General features: G+C 36.6%; 3 protein-coding genes across 7 annotated transcripts; all 3 read left to right on the top strand.

Moving 5' to 3' along the window:
* The first annotated feature begins 10 nt into the window (after positions 1–10).
* On the top strand, positions 11–5,116 carry LOC147489475 (uncharacterized). Of its 4 annotated transcripts, XM_086569795.1 has the most exons (5): positions 11–228; positions 1,099–2,475; positions 2,717–2,890; positions 2,971–3,016; positions 4,494–5,116. In XM_086569795.1, the coding sequence occupies exon 2, from the start codon at positions 1,134–1,136 to the stop codon at positions 2,469–2,471; it is 1,338 nt and encodes a 445-aa protein (XP_086425921.1). In that variant the 5' UTR covers positions 11–228; positions 1,099–1,133; the 3' UTR covers positions 2,472–2,475; positions 2,717–2,890; positions 2,971–3,016; positions 4,494–5,116. The 4 variants fall into 4 exon arrangements, with proteins under 4 accessions (XP_086425921.1, XP_086425920.1, XP_086425922.1 ...); XM_086569794.1 differs by having other exon boundaries at positions 12–228; positions 1,099–2,890; XM_086569797.1 differs by lacking the exon at positions 11–228 and adding an exon at positions 798–935 and having other exon boundaries at positions 1,099–2,890.
* Positions 5,117–7,538: 2,422 nt separating this feature from the next.
* Positions 7,539–12,643, top strand: PXN (Mitochondrial substrate carrier family protein). Of its 2 annotated transcripts, XM_086569819.1 has the most exons (12): positions 7,574–7,816; positions 7,917–7,994; positions 8,063–8,137; positions 9,171–9,301; positions 9,904–9,958; positions 10,762–10,869; positions 11,296–11,364; positions 11,441–11,542; positions 11,629–11,697; positions 11,806–11,860; positions 12,113–12,291; positions 12,599–12,643. In XM_086569819.1, exons 1-12 carry the CDS (start codon positions 7,736–7,738, stop codon positions 12,626–12,628), a joined length of 1,032 nt encoding a protein of 343 aa, XP_086425945.1. In that variant the 5' UTR covers positions 7,574–7,735; the 3' UTR covers positions 12,629–12,643. The 2 variants fall into 2 exon arrangements, with proteins under 2 accessions (XP_086425946.1, XP_086425945.1); XM_086569820.1 differs by lacking the exon at positions 12,599–12,643 and having other exon boundaries at positions 7,539–7,816; positions 12,113–12,505.
* A 114-nt stretch (positions 12,644–12,757) lies between these two features.
* Positions 12,758–15,624, top strand: RPL4 (ribosomal protein L4). Its single transcript, XM_086569821.1, has 2 exons — positions 12,758–13,561; positions 15,207–15,624. Exons 1-2 carry the CDS (start codon positions 12,769–12,771, stop codon positions 15,260–15,262), a joined length of 849 nt encoding a protein of 282 aa, XP_086425947.1. The 5' UTR covers positions 12,758–12,768; the 3' UTR covers positions 15,263–15,624.
* The last annotated feature ends 328 nt before the right edge of the window (positions 15,625–15,952 follow it).

Below are 15,952 nucleotides of genomic sequence, written 5' to 3'. Positions count from 1 at the left end.
GAATCCGAGATGTGTGTATGCCTCGATATCTGTGTTTGTGCTCCGAGATGTGTGTGTGCACCGAGATACGAAATGTGTGTGGGGTACAAATATCAATCTCTGTACCCGGTTATAGAGGAACCGGTCTCAACTAAACAAACGCCCAGATTATCGAAAAAAAAAAAAAAAAAACTAAATAAACGCCCTAATCTTTAGCTCGTGGAAAGTTGGTGAGTACGAGATTAAGAGGTAAATATTCATATTTATTATCTGATAGAATTTCATATTGTTTAAGTTAAATTTCATAGTTAGGCTGTAGCCTGTGGGTGGCCGTTAGACTTGTATTTAATTGAGATAGTTTTTTTCCCTGTCTTTCTAGTCTGATAAAATGATTATTTCCACTTATAGAACCTGGCTTATTAACCTTGAGAATTCATTATCCCTTACACTGTTGCACTAGAACAAGTTATAAAATACTCATGTTTGCTGCTAGGGTCAGGATATGATGATGTGGAGGTAAACTAATAATGAACCAATCAATTAAAAGTAAAATGGAGAGAAAGAAGAGAAGAAAACTCATGCAAATCAACAGATATTCTTGGCTGTTAGGGTACATGAAGAATGTTAGACTAACAAAGGAGTTCAGACGTGTGTGTACAGATGTACAATCCTGTATGGATGTTCTAAGAGTTTAGGGTTCAGACTACTTTCAAATACAGTACACTTCTATGAAGAGGCAAGAAATTTTAGGCTCTCAGTCCTCAAATTCACAGATTGTAAAGGTGTGAAGTGGAGCAAACAAAAAAGAAAACAGAAGCACCTTTTGCTTTCTCTCATCTGTGTGTGCCTGTGTGTGTTTTCCAGTTTTCCTGCTCCACGCGTCTAGCCTTTAAAATATATGAATGTAAAGGCTGTGAGCCTAAAGTTTCTCGGAACTCGTGAACTACCATTACTTGGTACTTTAACGTGATATTGTTAATTCTTGTTTTTTTGATATTATAAAAGTGATACAGATACTTTTTATTTGGCCATAATGTATATGTGTAGTGTTGTTTTTGTACCTTAGGTTGAGTGTTACAGCAGGTTATACTTATTAATAATAATGTCATCTTCTTTCAGCTGATCAAGTTGGTTCTGCTCAAATTGTTTAGTAAATGGAGAAATCAAGTGTGGATCTTCAGGTGTTCTCTCAAGAGCCTAAAAGTAATAAACCTCGTCCGTCTCCTAAACGGTTCATCAAAAACCAAATCCCAGACTCCATAACCAACGATCCATCCCTTAACTCGTCTCTCTCTGTCCTCCCCTCTAATTACAGTTTTGAGGTCCACAAATGCATCTGGCGCATCCTAACATCTGGTGCCAAACGCGTTGCTCTGCAGTTCCCTGAAGGACTCCTAATGTATTCCCTTGTTCTTTCTGACATCTTTACGACCTATGGAAAGCTTGATGACTGCTTTGTCCTTGGTGATGTCACCTACGGTGCCTGTTGTGTTGATGACTTCTCTGCCACTGCTTTGGGTGCTGATCTCCTCATCCATTATGGGCACAGCTGTCTCATCCCCATCGACTCCACAAAGATTCCTTCTCTCTATGTTTTTGTTGAAATCAAAATTGATGTTGAGCGTTTGATCGATACAGTTAGATTGAACATTGATGAAGAACAGACCAAAACAAAAAAGCTAGCCCTGGCAGGGACCATCCAGTTTTCTTCGGCAATTCGAGCTGCAAAGCCTGCATTAGAAAATGCTGGCTTTGAGGTTTTGGTCCCACAGTCTAAACCCTTATCAGCTGGAGAAGTTCTTGGGTGCACATCCCCAACAATTCCTAAAGGGTCTGCGGATGTTCTTATATTTGTGGCTGATGGGAGGTTCCATCTTGAAGCATTTATGATAGCAAATCCTGGAATTAAGGCTTTTCGATATGACCCATACCTTGGGGTTTTGTTCTTGGAGGAGTATGATCACGATGGAATGAAGAAAGTGAGGAAGAATGCAATCATTAAAGCTAGGGAGGCGAGCTGCTGGGGAATTATTCTTGGGACGTTGGGAAGGCAGGGGAACCCTAGAATTCTCAAACGGTTGCAGAGTAAAATGAAAGAAAGAGGTTTTACGTGGACCACCATTTTGATGTCAGAGATTTCTCCTGCTAGGATTGCATTGTTTGCCGATTCTATAGATGCCTGGATTCAGATTGCTTGTCCACGTCTTTCCATTGATTGGGGGGAGGCTTTTGAAAAGCCTCTCTTGACTCCATTCGAGGCTGAAATTGCGCTTGGGTTTATTCCTGGTTGGTGGGAGAAATCCTCTTTAAACTCAAATTGCATGAATGGTGCAGAGTGTGGAAGCAAATCTTGTTGCAGCAGCAATGAAGAAAAGATTGTAGTTGCTGATGCTGCCACAGATTATCCAATGGATTATTATGCTCAGAATGGAGGGGAATGGAATAGTGCTTACTCCAATAAATCATCTCATCCTCCAAGAAGAAACCTTTGATCTTGTAATGTTAATGTGAACTCTTAAGCAATCCATTCTAAATTATTTTGACTTGCATCTTAAAAGAACTAGAAATAGAGATTTTTGAAGATATTTCTTGTTGTCTATCATTTATTCTTTCCGTTAGTTATATTTGTTGAATTTGTACCCTATTTCTTTCAAACTTATTAGCAACTTATTTTTGTCCATTAGCGTGGATATGAACTATTGGCAGCTAAGGTGTTGTTTGTTTTTTCAAGTTTCAGCATTCAGAGGTGCCCAAAGTTGTTTGTTTTTCTTGGTACTCTTCAGCATTCAGCGGCAATTGGCTCTTCAGCATTCCGCGGTCTCCCTCTTCCTTAACGCTGAAACTAAAAATGCGAAACACTCAATTCCTCACTTGCCCCTCATCATCAGCTACTCTCCTTTCTCTTCATCAGGTATGTTTCCATAAAAAATTTCTTGTTCAATTTCTTCAATTTCCCGTGAAAATTTCTTCAATTTCTTGTTCAATTTCCAGCGATGGTGTTCTAGGGTTTCCACCTCCATTCTCTCCACTATTCCAGGTATACATAACTTAACTATCTAATAAATTCTAACTGTCGTCAATATAATCAATATATATCTCAAATACTAATAGAGGAGTAGGAATTTCACCAAAAAACTTGCGATTTCAATCAAAATTTTGAGGGGTTTTGCTTAAAATAGATTGAATTAAGTTCTCTAAGTGATTAGGGTTGCTTTAGTATTGATTTGAGTGAGGAAATCAAAGCTTCAAGTGGTGAGTTTGCTGAAATTTTCGTGTTCTTTGCTTCTTCTTCATTTTTCATCATCTAGAATTGATATTTTGAGTAGAAAGCATGATGTAGACACTACCCCATCATTATGCTATGATAACCATACAAAATCCATTTGTTTTGATTAACTTATTATTTGGTTTCTTGTGTAACTATATTTTGGTTAGAACGGTAATAATAATATGTTTGCTATATTATTAAAGCTTCTGATTGGAGGGAAATAATTCGAGAACTATTAATTCCAATACACGGGATTCAATTTAACGTTTTCTGTATTTGTGTTTCTCTCTCTAGGATATTTTTCTATATTGAACAGTTTTTTTTTTCGTCTTCTCACCTGTTAGTCAGTCAGTTTGTCTGTTTAGATAGATAATAAACTCAGAAGGTAACAAACCATGTATGATATATCTTTTTTTTTTTCGCCATTCCATTTTGAGACGTAAAATGTGTTCTATTCATCACTGAAGCGTTTCTCGTTTGATTTTGTTTTTCCATGTGTTCTCTGATAAAATTACATAAGTGGACTTTCACCAATACATTTTAGTTATAGAGGCCGGTTTCCCCTTTTTATTGTTTGTATGGCACATTGTCTTATTTACTTTTATATGTATATTTTGATTCTTGTATATTTGTATAAGTATGTCCTAGGTAGTGATATGCACATATAGGTGCCTGTCTTTAATGTATATATACTTTTCTTTGCAAACCATTGCTTTGTTTGTGTACAATTCCTTGATTCCTATTGAGTGACTTTAGGCATGGGTCCTCGAAAGGAGAAGCTAACTCCACGGGTTAAGGGAAAGAACAAGGCAACTCCGGATGTGGTTGAGAAATCCGCTCCAACTCCTATGATAAAGACCGATGATGCGTGGAAAAAATGTTTCATTGAAATGTGTTTAGAAAAGGTTAATAATTATGACTTATAGTGGTTCACTCAAACCAGAGTCATGGACTATAGGATTAATGAAAAAATGAGCAAGGCCTACGATGTTCTATACACACAAAGGCAACTCAAGAACCAATGGGGCTACCTCCGAAAACAATATCAAACATGGAGAGTTCTATCAAATAGGACGGGACACGGTGTCAATTTTGTTAGAGGGGTTTTAGATTTTTCGAATGATATTTGGGATGATATAATCAAAGTAGAAATAACAACTTTTTAGTTTATACGAGTTATTAGTATACAACTACTTTGTTAGTTGTTTAACCTTCTTTTCTTTTTGCTATCTATTGTTACAAACAGAAGTATCCTTTGGCGAGCCATTTTAGGAATGCTTCGTTGGCAAATAGCGAGTTGCTTGAATTCTTGTTTGAACCCACTGTATCTTGTGGTGATGAAGGGTTTAACCACAAGCATCCAATTCCTGTGGTGACTCCCCATAACGTTCATACTACAGATGGTGAAGTATGAACGTAAAAACGTGAAAGAGATTCTCCTGAACCAGATCCTCTTGTGAAGAGTATTGGAGAGTTTGTAGAGATGGTGAAGACTCAAACCATGGTAGATAGAAAACTTGTGGATGATGGTGTTTTGTAGGTGGAAGAGTTACGCCTCTTGGATTTGTTGGATGATATTCTCTACCTCAACTCATTGGAAGCTCTCTCTCTTCATCCTTCTCATAACAAGGTGCTTCTGAATCTGCAAGAAAATAGGCTTAAAATCCAATTCCTCAAGAACATTATTCGATCTATGTCCTAGTCTACCTAGCCTAAGGATGTGATACTTGGATGATTGTCAGTATCTATATTTTGCTAATGTAAAAAGTTGTAGTTGACTTGGATGATTGTCATATTTAGTTTTTGGTGATGTTGAAGGTTGTAGTTGACTTGGATGATTGTCGTATTTAGTTTATAGTTTTCTTTTTATACTATGTATTTTCTATATCGTTTGTTTTTATAAACCAAGTTACTTAACTGCTCTGGCATTGGTCGAGACGGTCAAGTAGCTAGGTTGATCAATGAGAAATGCATTGCTTTGATTTTTAGGTTATGATAGGTTTTATGTTTATGGAATGTTGAAAATACAGAGGAGACTCGGTCGAAATTTTTCTATATCATTTGTTTTTATAAACAATCAAGTTACTTAACTACTCTGGCATTGGTCAAGACAGTTAAGTAGTTAGGTTGATCAATGAGAAATGCATGGCTTTAATTTTTAGGTTATGACAGAATTTGTGTTTATGGAATGTTGAAAATACAGAGGAGACTCGGTCGAAATTTTTTTATATCGTTTGTTTTTATTTGGATGATTGCGTAGTTGACATTTTTTATCTTTACTTTCATTTAGCGAAGATGACACCACAACAATGGTTATTGGTTTATTACATCATAATATTTGCATGGATTAAGCATGCTACGAATCTTAGGCGTGTGAGGCAGAAGATATGTATATTTGTGTTTACTGGGAGAATGTATGTACAAGAGCTTCTTCATGGAGATGATACAAATATGTTTAACATGTTAAGATTGAGGAAGTCTTCCTTCGTTATGCTATGTGATCACTTTCGACAAAGGGAGTGACTTCATGATAGTAAACATATTGATGTAGAGGAAAAAATGACAATGTTTTTAATGACTATTGGTCACAATAAGCGAAATCGAGCTATAGTGGATCGATTTCAACATTCAACACAAACCATTAGCAAGTGTTTTTATGAGGTGCTAGATGCAATGCTCTATTTCTCAAAAGAGATGATACTTGATCCACCATTTGACGGGGTCATTCATAAAGGTGGAACTCGTTACCAACGTCGTTTTAAGAGAGGACCATTCAAAGGAGTTGTTGGAGCTTTGGATGGTACACTAATAGACACAAATGTTATACTTGAGAAGCAAATTCCTTTTCGAGGAAGAGGGGGTAAGGATTGTTTCCAAAATGTTCTAGTTGTGTGTGATTATGATATGAGATTTACTTATGTGATGGTTGAATGGGAAGGGATTACCCGTGATGCTTGTGTATTGAGCGAGACATTACGATGGCAAAAAAAACAAGGATTCCCATTGCCTCTAGAAGGTGTGCTTCAAAATATTACCAATGAATAACTTTTCTATTTATCATGTTTATATATGTTTATATAAATTCATTATTGTATTGTAGGTATGTATTACTTGTGTGATGCTACATACACACACTAGGGGCTTCGTGTGTCTTTATAGGAATGTTAGGTGTTGGCTAGCTGATTTTAATCGTGGTGGTCTTCTTAGAAACAAAGAGAAGAAATTTAATCAGACATATTCCTCATTGAGAAAACCTTTGGTGTCTTGAAAGCAAGATTCAAGATATTGAAGATGATGCCTCCATATACTTTTCGCATACAAGTTCAAATTGTCGTAGCAAGCATGGCAATACACAATTTTCTCCGTCGCATCTCAGTCAATGATCAATTGTTCAAGCGATATGAAGATGAAGAAGTGATTATTCCAATGGGGCCATCAATTGACTCTGACAAACCCGAAGCACTACCGAGTTTGAGTCATACATTTGGACCCGAGGCACATGAGACATGAGTACATGGTCAACTTGAGTGACCAAATTGCAGAACAATTGTGGAGTGGAAACATTTGATCAGGTTTAAAGTATTTGCACTTTGGAGTTATTTGTAATGTAATTTGGAGTTATGGTTGTAAAACTCTTTCCGTTTGTCTTCCTTTTATCTTATATTACTATATGCAATGTTTTAGGTGTTATACACTCATACATGTGCTCAAAAATGTTGAATAAACAAAAGAAATTCTGTCGAAATTCTCACGAGATCATTTATTTTTATAAACGATCAAGTACTATTTTTATTTTTAGGTTGTCTTATTAATCTTATATTATTATGTGCAATGTTTTAGATTTCATACAGATGTTCAAAATGTTGAATAAACAAAGGAAATTTTGTCAAAAAAAATTCAAATATTTTGTTTTTATAAACAATAAGTTTGTGTTTAAAATTGATAACAGGAGTAAAATTGTTCAAATAATTTATATTTAGCATTTAGAATTAGGTCAGTCTGACAGAAAACAAACATATTTTTCAGAATTTTTATTTTTATTTTTTTTTTTATTTTTATTTTTATTTTTATTTTATTTTTTTTTTTTTTTTTTTTTTTTTCGGATAAACTGAATTCAGCTATCAGCATTTAGCATTTATAGGCTAAAAAAACAGACGGCCCCTAAATATCAATGAGAGTATGAGACGCAACCTACGTACTGCAAATTCCAGTTACAAAATCGAAGGACATTAGGGGTATTAACGGAATTAGGTAAGGGCAATAGAGGTAAACAGTTGAAACACGTCAGTTTGATTACTTGAACCGAGCAAAAACATGATGAATGCTGGCTTTTTCTGATGATAGCGAACCAAATTATACTTCTATAATTAGTTTAGCCTGCTTCCAAATTCCAAGATATCATTCAACACTTTCCCACCAATATCTCTCTCTCTCTCTCTCTCTCTCTTTATGTTCCCATAAAAGTAAAAAATTAAAATTTAAAAAGTGATGTCAGACGCTTTGATCAATGGATTATCTGGAGCTGGCGGTGGAATCATTGCTCAGCTCATTACTTATCCTCTTCAAACTGTATTAAAACATTTCTCTAACCACTTCTTCATGTTTATTATTTTTTTTAGTTTTCTCAATTTCTTTTTTTTTTCCCACTTTTTTGGGATGGGATCTTTAGGTTAATACGCGGCAACAGACGGACAGAGATCCGAAGAAGGCCAAAAGGAAACTTGGGACTATTGAACAAATGTGTCAGGTTATTATTATTATTATTATTGCATCTTTTATGTTTTTTTTTTATCTGACTCAGTTTTGCTTTTGCAGGTGGTAAAAAATGAAGGATGGGAGAGATTGTACGGTGGATTAACGCCGTCATTGGTGGGAACTGCTGCGTCACAGGTTAGCGCAATTTCACCCCGTTTGTTGAGTGGATGGATCATGTTGTATTTGTTCATAAGATAGATATAATAAGTGGCTGGTACTAAAATCAAACTTGTGTCATAAACTAATACTAATAATAACCGAAAAGAAAGTATATACTATATAGTCCTTTGGTTCACGTATTGTAACAATCTTCTGGAAGTAATATCCCCTCTTGAATAAGAAGTAAGGTTAGTCTAGTTGACATTTTATCCCATATGGGAAAGTGTCCAATTGGCTTTTGTTCTGCCTCCCTTTGATTGTATTTGTGTGTTCTGTATTAGTTGAATTATCCAATTTTCTTTTGATGAAATAATACATGACGTAATGGAGAGGGAAACAATGTGATTAGTTTTGTTACCATTACCCTCGGTAGATAATATAATGCCCCGCGGTAGATATTGCTTCTGCCTTTTGCTCGAAGGTACAACACTTTAGTGTTTATTAGGTAAATGGTTGAGTTTTGTTTAATCAAAAGGTAAATGATTAATTATTTAGGGGAACACGCTGCAACAGTCATCATGCTACCTAGAGGCAATGCTGATTATGGCATTGCTCTCACACTCTAGGAAAAGGCCATTTTGGGGTAAGGTCCCTCTCTTAGAGTCTTTGCTTGATATTTACATGCTCAAAGATATGTTCATGTGAGACTATACAACAATAAAAATGGAGATGTTGTGAATGGCACAGTATTGTAAAATAGTTAAGATTCAAGAAGAGAGTATGCAAGCTGAGCAGACACGTCACTCGTTTATGTATTGATTTAATCTATTTCTTCCATGTTCTGTAATTTGATTGTGTGTGTAATTTGAACTGGTTGCATTTTGTTATTCTATAATGTTGTTTTTTTTAATCCAACGATATGGATATTATGGGCCTTGCCTTGAGTATGTCCTTTGTCAAGTGCCACACACACAATTTTTAGCTATATATCATACAGTTTCACATAGTCTAATATTATCTTTTGCTGTGTTTTTTGTTTTCCTCATCTGTTCTTTATTTTCATGTACAGGGTGTTTACTACTATTTCTATCAAATATTTAGGGACAAAGCAGAAGCTACTGCACGCTATAGATTGAAGAAAGGGACTGGTGATGGAACAGTTGGGATGTTCTCGTCCCTTGTGGTAGCCGCAATATCGGGGTAATTGATTTTTATTGCAGATTTTGTTTTTAATCGTTTTGTGACATTCTCTTTGAAGTAGAGAAATCCTGGTAGTTCTCTGAAAATAGTATGGTTAGACATTTGATGATGGAATTCACAGCTGCTCCAAAACTTTATTTTTGCTGGAAAAATACAAATGCAGGTTGGACCTGCCATTTTATCCCACTCTCCCACTTAGTTTCTTGCATATCAAACTAGTAAAAAGCAATGACGTTGTAGAAACCCAACTTGCCTTACCCAGATTATGCTACTCTTCTTAGATTTCTAGATTGTTCAAAAGAATGGGACTAGATAAGATAATCTGGGTAACTGTGTTGGTTTTGTGAACTCTGTTTCTTCATTAGTTAAAATAAGCTACGAATTTATATGTATAAACTCTAAACCCCAATTGATATATACAAAGATAACACCACCACCCTTCAAAATCACGATGTTAAGCATCGGGAGTTTGCAAAGAAGAGTATTGCATGATTTCATCACTTTCGTCATTGTGGTGCAATGTAATTGCTATTGACAAAAATAAAGAAAAACATTTGCCTGAAATCTGGTTATTAGTTATACTAAACATTTTCCTTCTGTAGGTGTGTGAATGTGCTGTTGACTAATCCTATTTGGGTGGTTGTTACCCGGATGCAGGTAAATTACTTGTTACTAAGAGCTGGCCTTTCAGTTTTACAATTTAAACATTTTGGTAGAATATCCAGATGCTCTTACTGCCTTTTATATTGGCCTATTTAATCTCCTCTTAGTATTTACTTTGTAATTAGTCAAGATGAATTTCGTTGTCAGGTACCAGGTCTTCCACTAAAGTCTAAATTGGCCTTCATGTATAATCATTTAGCACCATTTTAAGTGAACTGATAGTGAAGTGTAAACTAATGGAAATGGGGCGAACTTGACTTAATGTCAATATAATGCATAGTGGTCCTTAAAGATGGTAAAGTGGTGTCTTCAGGCTAACTCGTCTACCTGAGTTGTTTCTATCTGATGGTATCATGACTCTTATAGAATTGTTACACAAGTAACAACTTCTTCACATGGATACTTTGGCTATATTTCATTGTCAGCCTCTTTAGTCCTCTTATGAATTTGGTTGTAAGTGACCAAGTTTTCTACATTTTGAAGTGTGCTTCATGTATAAAAATGAAGACCCGTATAAGTAAACTATTGTTGAAATCTAAGCTGGTAAGGGTGAAAACTTAATAAAAATGTTTAATTGCTAGTGGTTCTAGAAGATGGCAACGTGGTGTTATGACTCGTATGTTGTTCTGTTCCACGAATAACAACTTCGTAAGGTTACTTGCTTACTGCCAATGTTTCCATTTTAAAAGAAAAAAACAGTAGTAGTCACGCTATATTTCACCTGAGCGTAAAGTACAAAATATTGTAAGTTGTGTTTTCTTACTTGATTTACTTTCTCGGTGTATTTCACTGTGCAGACACACAAGAAAGGTTTAATTGAAGACAAGCCCACTCATAACATTTCAAGTGATGACAGTGTTCAGATTGCTGCAATTGAGCCTCCTCCCTATGGCACAACCAATGCAGTATGTATATGTTTTGTGCATTTTGGTTAGTCATATCAACTGATGAACCTGTAATTAGCTCATATCTTTGATTGGATTCAAACATCCTAAGAAGAATGGATTGTTGTTAAGAAGAATGGTCTTTTGGGAACCGATACTAGCATAGATTATAGAGGAGCGACTGTTTCATGCGTTTATCCCTCCCCTCCACACTATCTTCAGTCATTCGGAGACATTCACATGCACTCCAGAATTACCCCTTCAGATTCTGAACTAGTTACAAGCACAATATTCAGTTGGTTCTTAGATTTAGTATTTCTTAAACTGATATGATGTCAGATAAATGGTAGTACAGCCTTCCTAATTTACCTTTTTTACCAACTGATATTTGCTTTGCCTATTATCTATAGTAAGCAACTTTGAATTCGGAACTCTAACCCTGTGCAGGTCCAAGAAGTCTATGGTGAAGCTGGAATTCGAGGCTTCTGGAAAGGCGTATTCCCAACGCTTATCATGGTCAGATTGAAATAAATTGTGTAGGCTCTAAGAAATGAGGAGGTGCTGAATCGTCCTTCTTGTGTTTTTTTTATAGGTTAGCAATCCTTCCATACAGTTCATGCTATACGAAACATTGTTGAAGAAGTTGAAAGCTAGGCGTGCTGAGAAAGGAAACACTGGAGTCACTGCTTTGGAGGTATGGGTTGATCTATTATAATTGCTTGGACCTCTCATTGCCGAATATCACATGTCACGACCTTATGTTGGGATGACTTGGCCTAGGTTTTTCTTCTTGGAGCTGTGGCTAAACTTGGAGCCACCGTAATGACGTATCCACTTCTTGTTGTGAAGGTAGCAAAACAGACACCCCCCTCCTGCTAACTTTGTATCTTTTTGCTGGTTGGTTACTCCGTTTCTGTATCTATTTTCATTATCATCCCACGTGTGTTCTTTTTGCAGTCAAGGCTTCAGGCAAAACAAGTGACTGGGGGAGACAAACAGCATCAATATAAAGGTTTGTAATTCAGTTTACTGGTTTCTATTCTAGAATCTAAGCTTAAAATTCGCATGAAATTGAACGTGGAAAATTTATAACGAGTCGATAAGTCGACCTAAGAGATCTCACGTTTAGTTTTGTATGAAGATGTTAAACAAATATACAAATATATGCAAACATTTTGATCACTTGTGTCATCTGGAAATCAACTACCATAGGCTAAGAAGTAATGTTCTGCAGATAAGCAGTTTGTTTATGCCTCTGACGCAGGTACACTTGATGCAATCCTGAAGATGATCCGTTATGAAGGGCTCTACGGCTTTTATAAAGGAATGAGCACAAAAATAGTGCAGAGTGTGCTTGCTGCTGCAGTGCTGTTTATGATCAAGGAAGAACTTGTGAAGTGGGCACGGTTACTATTGACAAGTAATGTTGTTTCGATCAATAAGGTGAAGAAGCCACCATAACTCAAGCTCTATATTAGTGCACTTGATTTTAATTTGTAAGCTTCTTTGGCAATATTAGTGAGCCATTGGTTGGCAAAGTTGCATGTTAGGAATAAAATGCTCCTTCAGGGATGCGTTGTAAAAATAAAAGGAAAGAAAGATTTATGACAAGTGTCAATATCTTGCATTTTTCTATGATATGAACTTTATATTGAAATTCCATAATTCAATGTAATCAACATGAGAAAAACCTAGTGGAAGACACCTGCCAAAAGCGCTTGAAAGCCACTAAGCTAAAATCTGGATACAGGTTCTATTAAAACATCGAGGGCCGAATTGATTTCAACTGGGAGGCTAGGAGCGAAAAACTTGGATTCGTGGGCCTCCGGCCCAATATGTTACGCTATATACCAAAAGTACCCTCGTCCTCACTCTTGAATCTTCTTCACTCCTTGTGGATAAACTTAAAAAAAAAAGAGAATGGCATTCTCCTCAACCTCCTCCTTTTTCTCCACTTCCATTTTACCAAAATCTCCTCACCAAAAATCCTTCAAACCCCTTAAACCTCTCTCAATCCATGCACAACTGTCAACAATCCCAATACTCTCCTTCGAAGGAGAAAAAATAGGAGAAACCTATCTAGACTTAAAATCAGCACCACCAGAAACAGCAAGAGCAGTGGTCCATAGAGGAATAATTACTGACCAACAAAACAGTAGAAGAGGCACAGCTTCAACTTTAACTAGAGCTGAAGTTAGAGGTGGTGGTAAAAAACCATACCCACAAAAGAAAACGGGTCGGGCCCGTCGCGGTTCACAAAGAACCCCGCTTCGACCCGGTGGTGGCGTGGTTTTTGGACCTAAGCCTAAAGATTGGAGTATTAAGATTAATAGGAAGGAGAAAAGATTGGCTATATCAACTGCATTGTCTAGTGCTAGTGTGAATACTATTGTTGTGGAGGATTTTGTGGATAAGTTTGATAAGCCCAAGACGAAGGAGTTTATTGAAGCGTTGAAGAGATGGGGATTAGACCCGAATGAGAAATCGATGTTTTTGTTGAATGAGGTTTCGGATAATGTGAAGTTGTCTAGTAGGAATATTGGGACGGTTAAAATGTTGACGCCTAGGACTTTGAACTTGTTTGATATTTTGAATGCGGATAAAGTTGTGCTTACAAAGACGACTGTGGATTATTTGAATAGAATGTATGGGCTTGATTATGAAGGAGAAGCTGAAGAGGAGGAGGAGGATGAAGAGGAAGAAGCAGTTGAAGGTTAGTTTATTTACTACTGTTGTATCTAGAATTATTGTTTATAGAGTATGTTTTGGTTCAAATTATGCCTCGTTAATGTTTATTGTTCTGGTAGGCATTTAATTCCTGTCTTTGCTTTGAATGTGGGAGGGAAGAAATGCACATATAGTTTTTTGTTTCTTAGGGTTCAAACTTCTTTACTTGGCACTGTTCCATAGGTCATAGACTATGCTTGGTACAAAACAAAACATAACATATCAAATCTTGTAGATTCTGATAAATGTGGGCTTTGAGGGGAGTAGTATCTGGTCATTCCGTGGTACAAGTAACACTTTTGAAGTCACAACAGATGTTATATCTTGTAGTATGAAAGTGGCTTGCACCTAAGCTCATAGGTTTGGGGAGAGATTGTGTATAATTGAAAGAAGAATGTTTTCCTTCATATATGTTCTTATCACCAGGGATGGAACCAGGAATCTAATTTTGGGAGTGCAAATGGTAACGTTTTTCAATATAATTGGAGTGTAAATCCTCCTAGTGTTGGATATTCATAAAGGTTTTCAAATCCACCCGACACCACCTTAGTTCCATGCTTGCTTATAATCACTGCAACTCAAAAGAATCTTATCTTGATGTATGACTAAGAAGAATATTTTGGTGTACAACTAGTAAACCTTTTATCGAATCATACGTGTGAAGTTTTTCATGATGTTTTACAGCGTAGTTCATCACAATAATATTCCCATTTTCTGGTAAAGTCAACTTATACTATGTTGCAGTAGTAACAAGAGAAATATACTAATGTAAATTTCACTTTCTTTTACATGGATTGTCTCCCCTAAGTCTTAGATTCCCACATAGTGCAATTTTTCCCTTTCTAATTATACCATAATATTCTACCTTGTACCAAAGTTAGACCATAATATTCTAATTAGACCGAAATGCCTTTGGAAGAAAATGGGCCAGCATACCAGTGAGTAAGAATATCTGCAGGACACGACGAACTTAAAATAGTTTATTCTACTGTTAAAGGACCAGACAACTACACCTGCCATAAAAAGGGCAACACAAGGACTAGATGATGGACTGACTCCTCTTCTCACGACTGCAGTTTTGAAACGGTGGAAGTAGACATCCTTGTATCATCTTACATCTAAAACCCTAAAAGAAGTTTTGTATACTAAGGCTGTAATTGTAGAATTCTCTGGCATCATAGATGTCAACACGTTATCTGTGATTGGAAAGCGTCAACAAACTGGTATCTTCGGGGGTTTTCCAGTGGTGAAGTGGGCAGATTGCTGCTTTTCTGAAGCTGTGCCTAGTTTAGTTGCCTTTTTATTAGTTCTTGATTGGTCACCATTTTACTACCTGTAGCAGCTTCATAACTCCCACCTCCCCCCCGCCCCCGCCCCCGGCCCCCGGCCCCCGGCCCCCCCCTCCTCTCCTCTCCCCCGAGGAGCTTGTGCCAACATTTAGTTACTGCATGGATCATGATGATTACTTTGTTCTTTTGTCTTTTTTTCCTGTCTTCAAAAAATTATTGAGTGTTTTCCTCTGTTGAGAAGCATGAGGGTATTAATGTATCTGTTCACAATATTAATGAGGAGCACTCTGAATCCCTCTGAATCCCTCTGAATCTGTTCTATTTTTGTTTCTTCTTTTCTAGCTCCTGAGGATGATGAAGGAACTGAGCCCAATGAGAGTTCTGATGCATCAGACTAAGGATGATAAGACGACACATTTTGGTCAAACAGTAGGGTACGATCCAACTTTTGTATTGACTCTGATGGTGTCCCTCACCTAAACAAGGTCTGCTACTCAGCTGTATTGGAACAAATGAAGATTTTTTGTAATTCTATGCACACACATTTTGATGTATCAGTTCCTCTGTTCTTCGGTTCTCAAATGCCATTGTATGCATAGTGTAGTTCTTTTGTGAAAAATATGTTTCTTGGTTCCAACGATCATAGAGTGTTACTATAACTATGTATTTTGGTAACAAAATTTGTTGTAAACTGTAAACAAATGTTTGGAAATGTTGGTCACGGATTAAGTGGTGTTTTTATGGAGTTGTTATTGTTTCAGAGAGAGCCATGCCCATTGTGATTAAGGCACCCACAAGGAACAACCCTAAAAGCCTGGAAAACTTGGTCACTTAAGTGACAACTGAGCTAGCACGAGCCGGCAATTAGATGCTAGCTGGGAAAGGCAGAGTAATTTTTGTCAAGTTAGCGCTACACAGGAAAATGATGCTAACTTAGACCTACGTTCCAGCCAAGGAATTAAATTTCGTTTACGGACCACAGAAAATGATAATATAGATATTTTAGATAAATTTTTGCAAAAAGTAAGAGAAAACATGCGAATACATCAACAAAAATAAAAACAAATATAGGTAGCAACTTTACCAAA

The sequence above is a fragment of the Coptis chinensis genome, chromosome 7, assembly GCF_015680905.1.
Source record: "Coptis chinensis isolate HL-2020 chromosome 7, ASM1568090v1, whole genome shotgun sequence".
In the NCBI taxonomy this organism is placed as follows: Eukaryota; Viridiplantae; Streptophyta; class Magnoliopsida; order Ranunculales; family Ranunculaceae; genus Coptis; species Coptis chinensis.
This window is presented reverse-complemented; position numbering and strand designations above follow the sequence as displayed.

Excerpts from the sequence above, each read along its gene's own strand:
- LOC147489475 (XM_086569795.1), top strand. The coding sequence starts at position 1,134 with ATGGAGAAATCAAGTGTGGATCTTCAGGTGTTCTCTCAAGAGCCTAAA.
- PXN (XM_086569819.1), top strand. The coding sequence starts at position 7,736 with ATGTCAGACGCTTTGATCAATGGATTATCTGGAGCTGGCGGTGGAATC. Across the intron at positions 8,138-9,170 it reads TGGGAACTGCTGCGTCACAG|GGTGTTTACTACTATTTCTA; the intron begins GTTAGCGCAATT and ends TTTCATGTACAG. Across the intron at positions 9,302-9,903 it reads GTGGTAGCCGCAATATCGGG|GTGTGTGAATGTGCTGTTGA; the intron begins GTAATTGATTTT and ends TTCCTTCTGTAG.
- RPL4 (XM_086569821.1), top strand. The coding sequence starts at position 12,769 with ATGGCATTCTCCTCAACCTCCTCCTTTTTCTCCACTTCCATTTTACCA. Across the intron at positions 13,562-15,206 it reads AGAGGAAGAAGCAGTTGAAG|CTCCTGAGGATGATGAAGGA; the intron begins GTTAGTTTATTT and ends CTTCTTTTCTAG.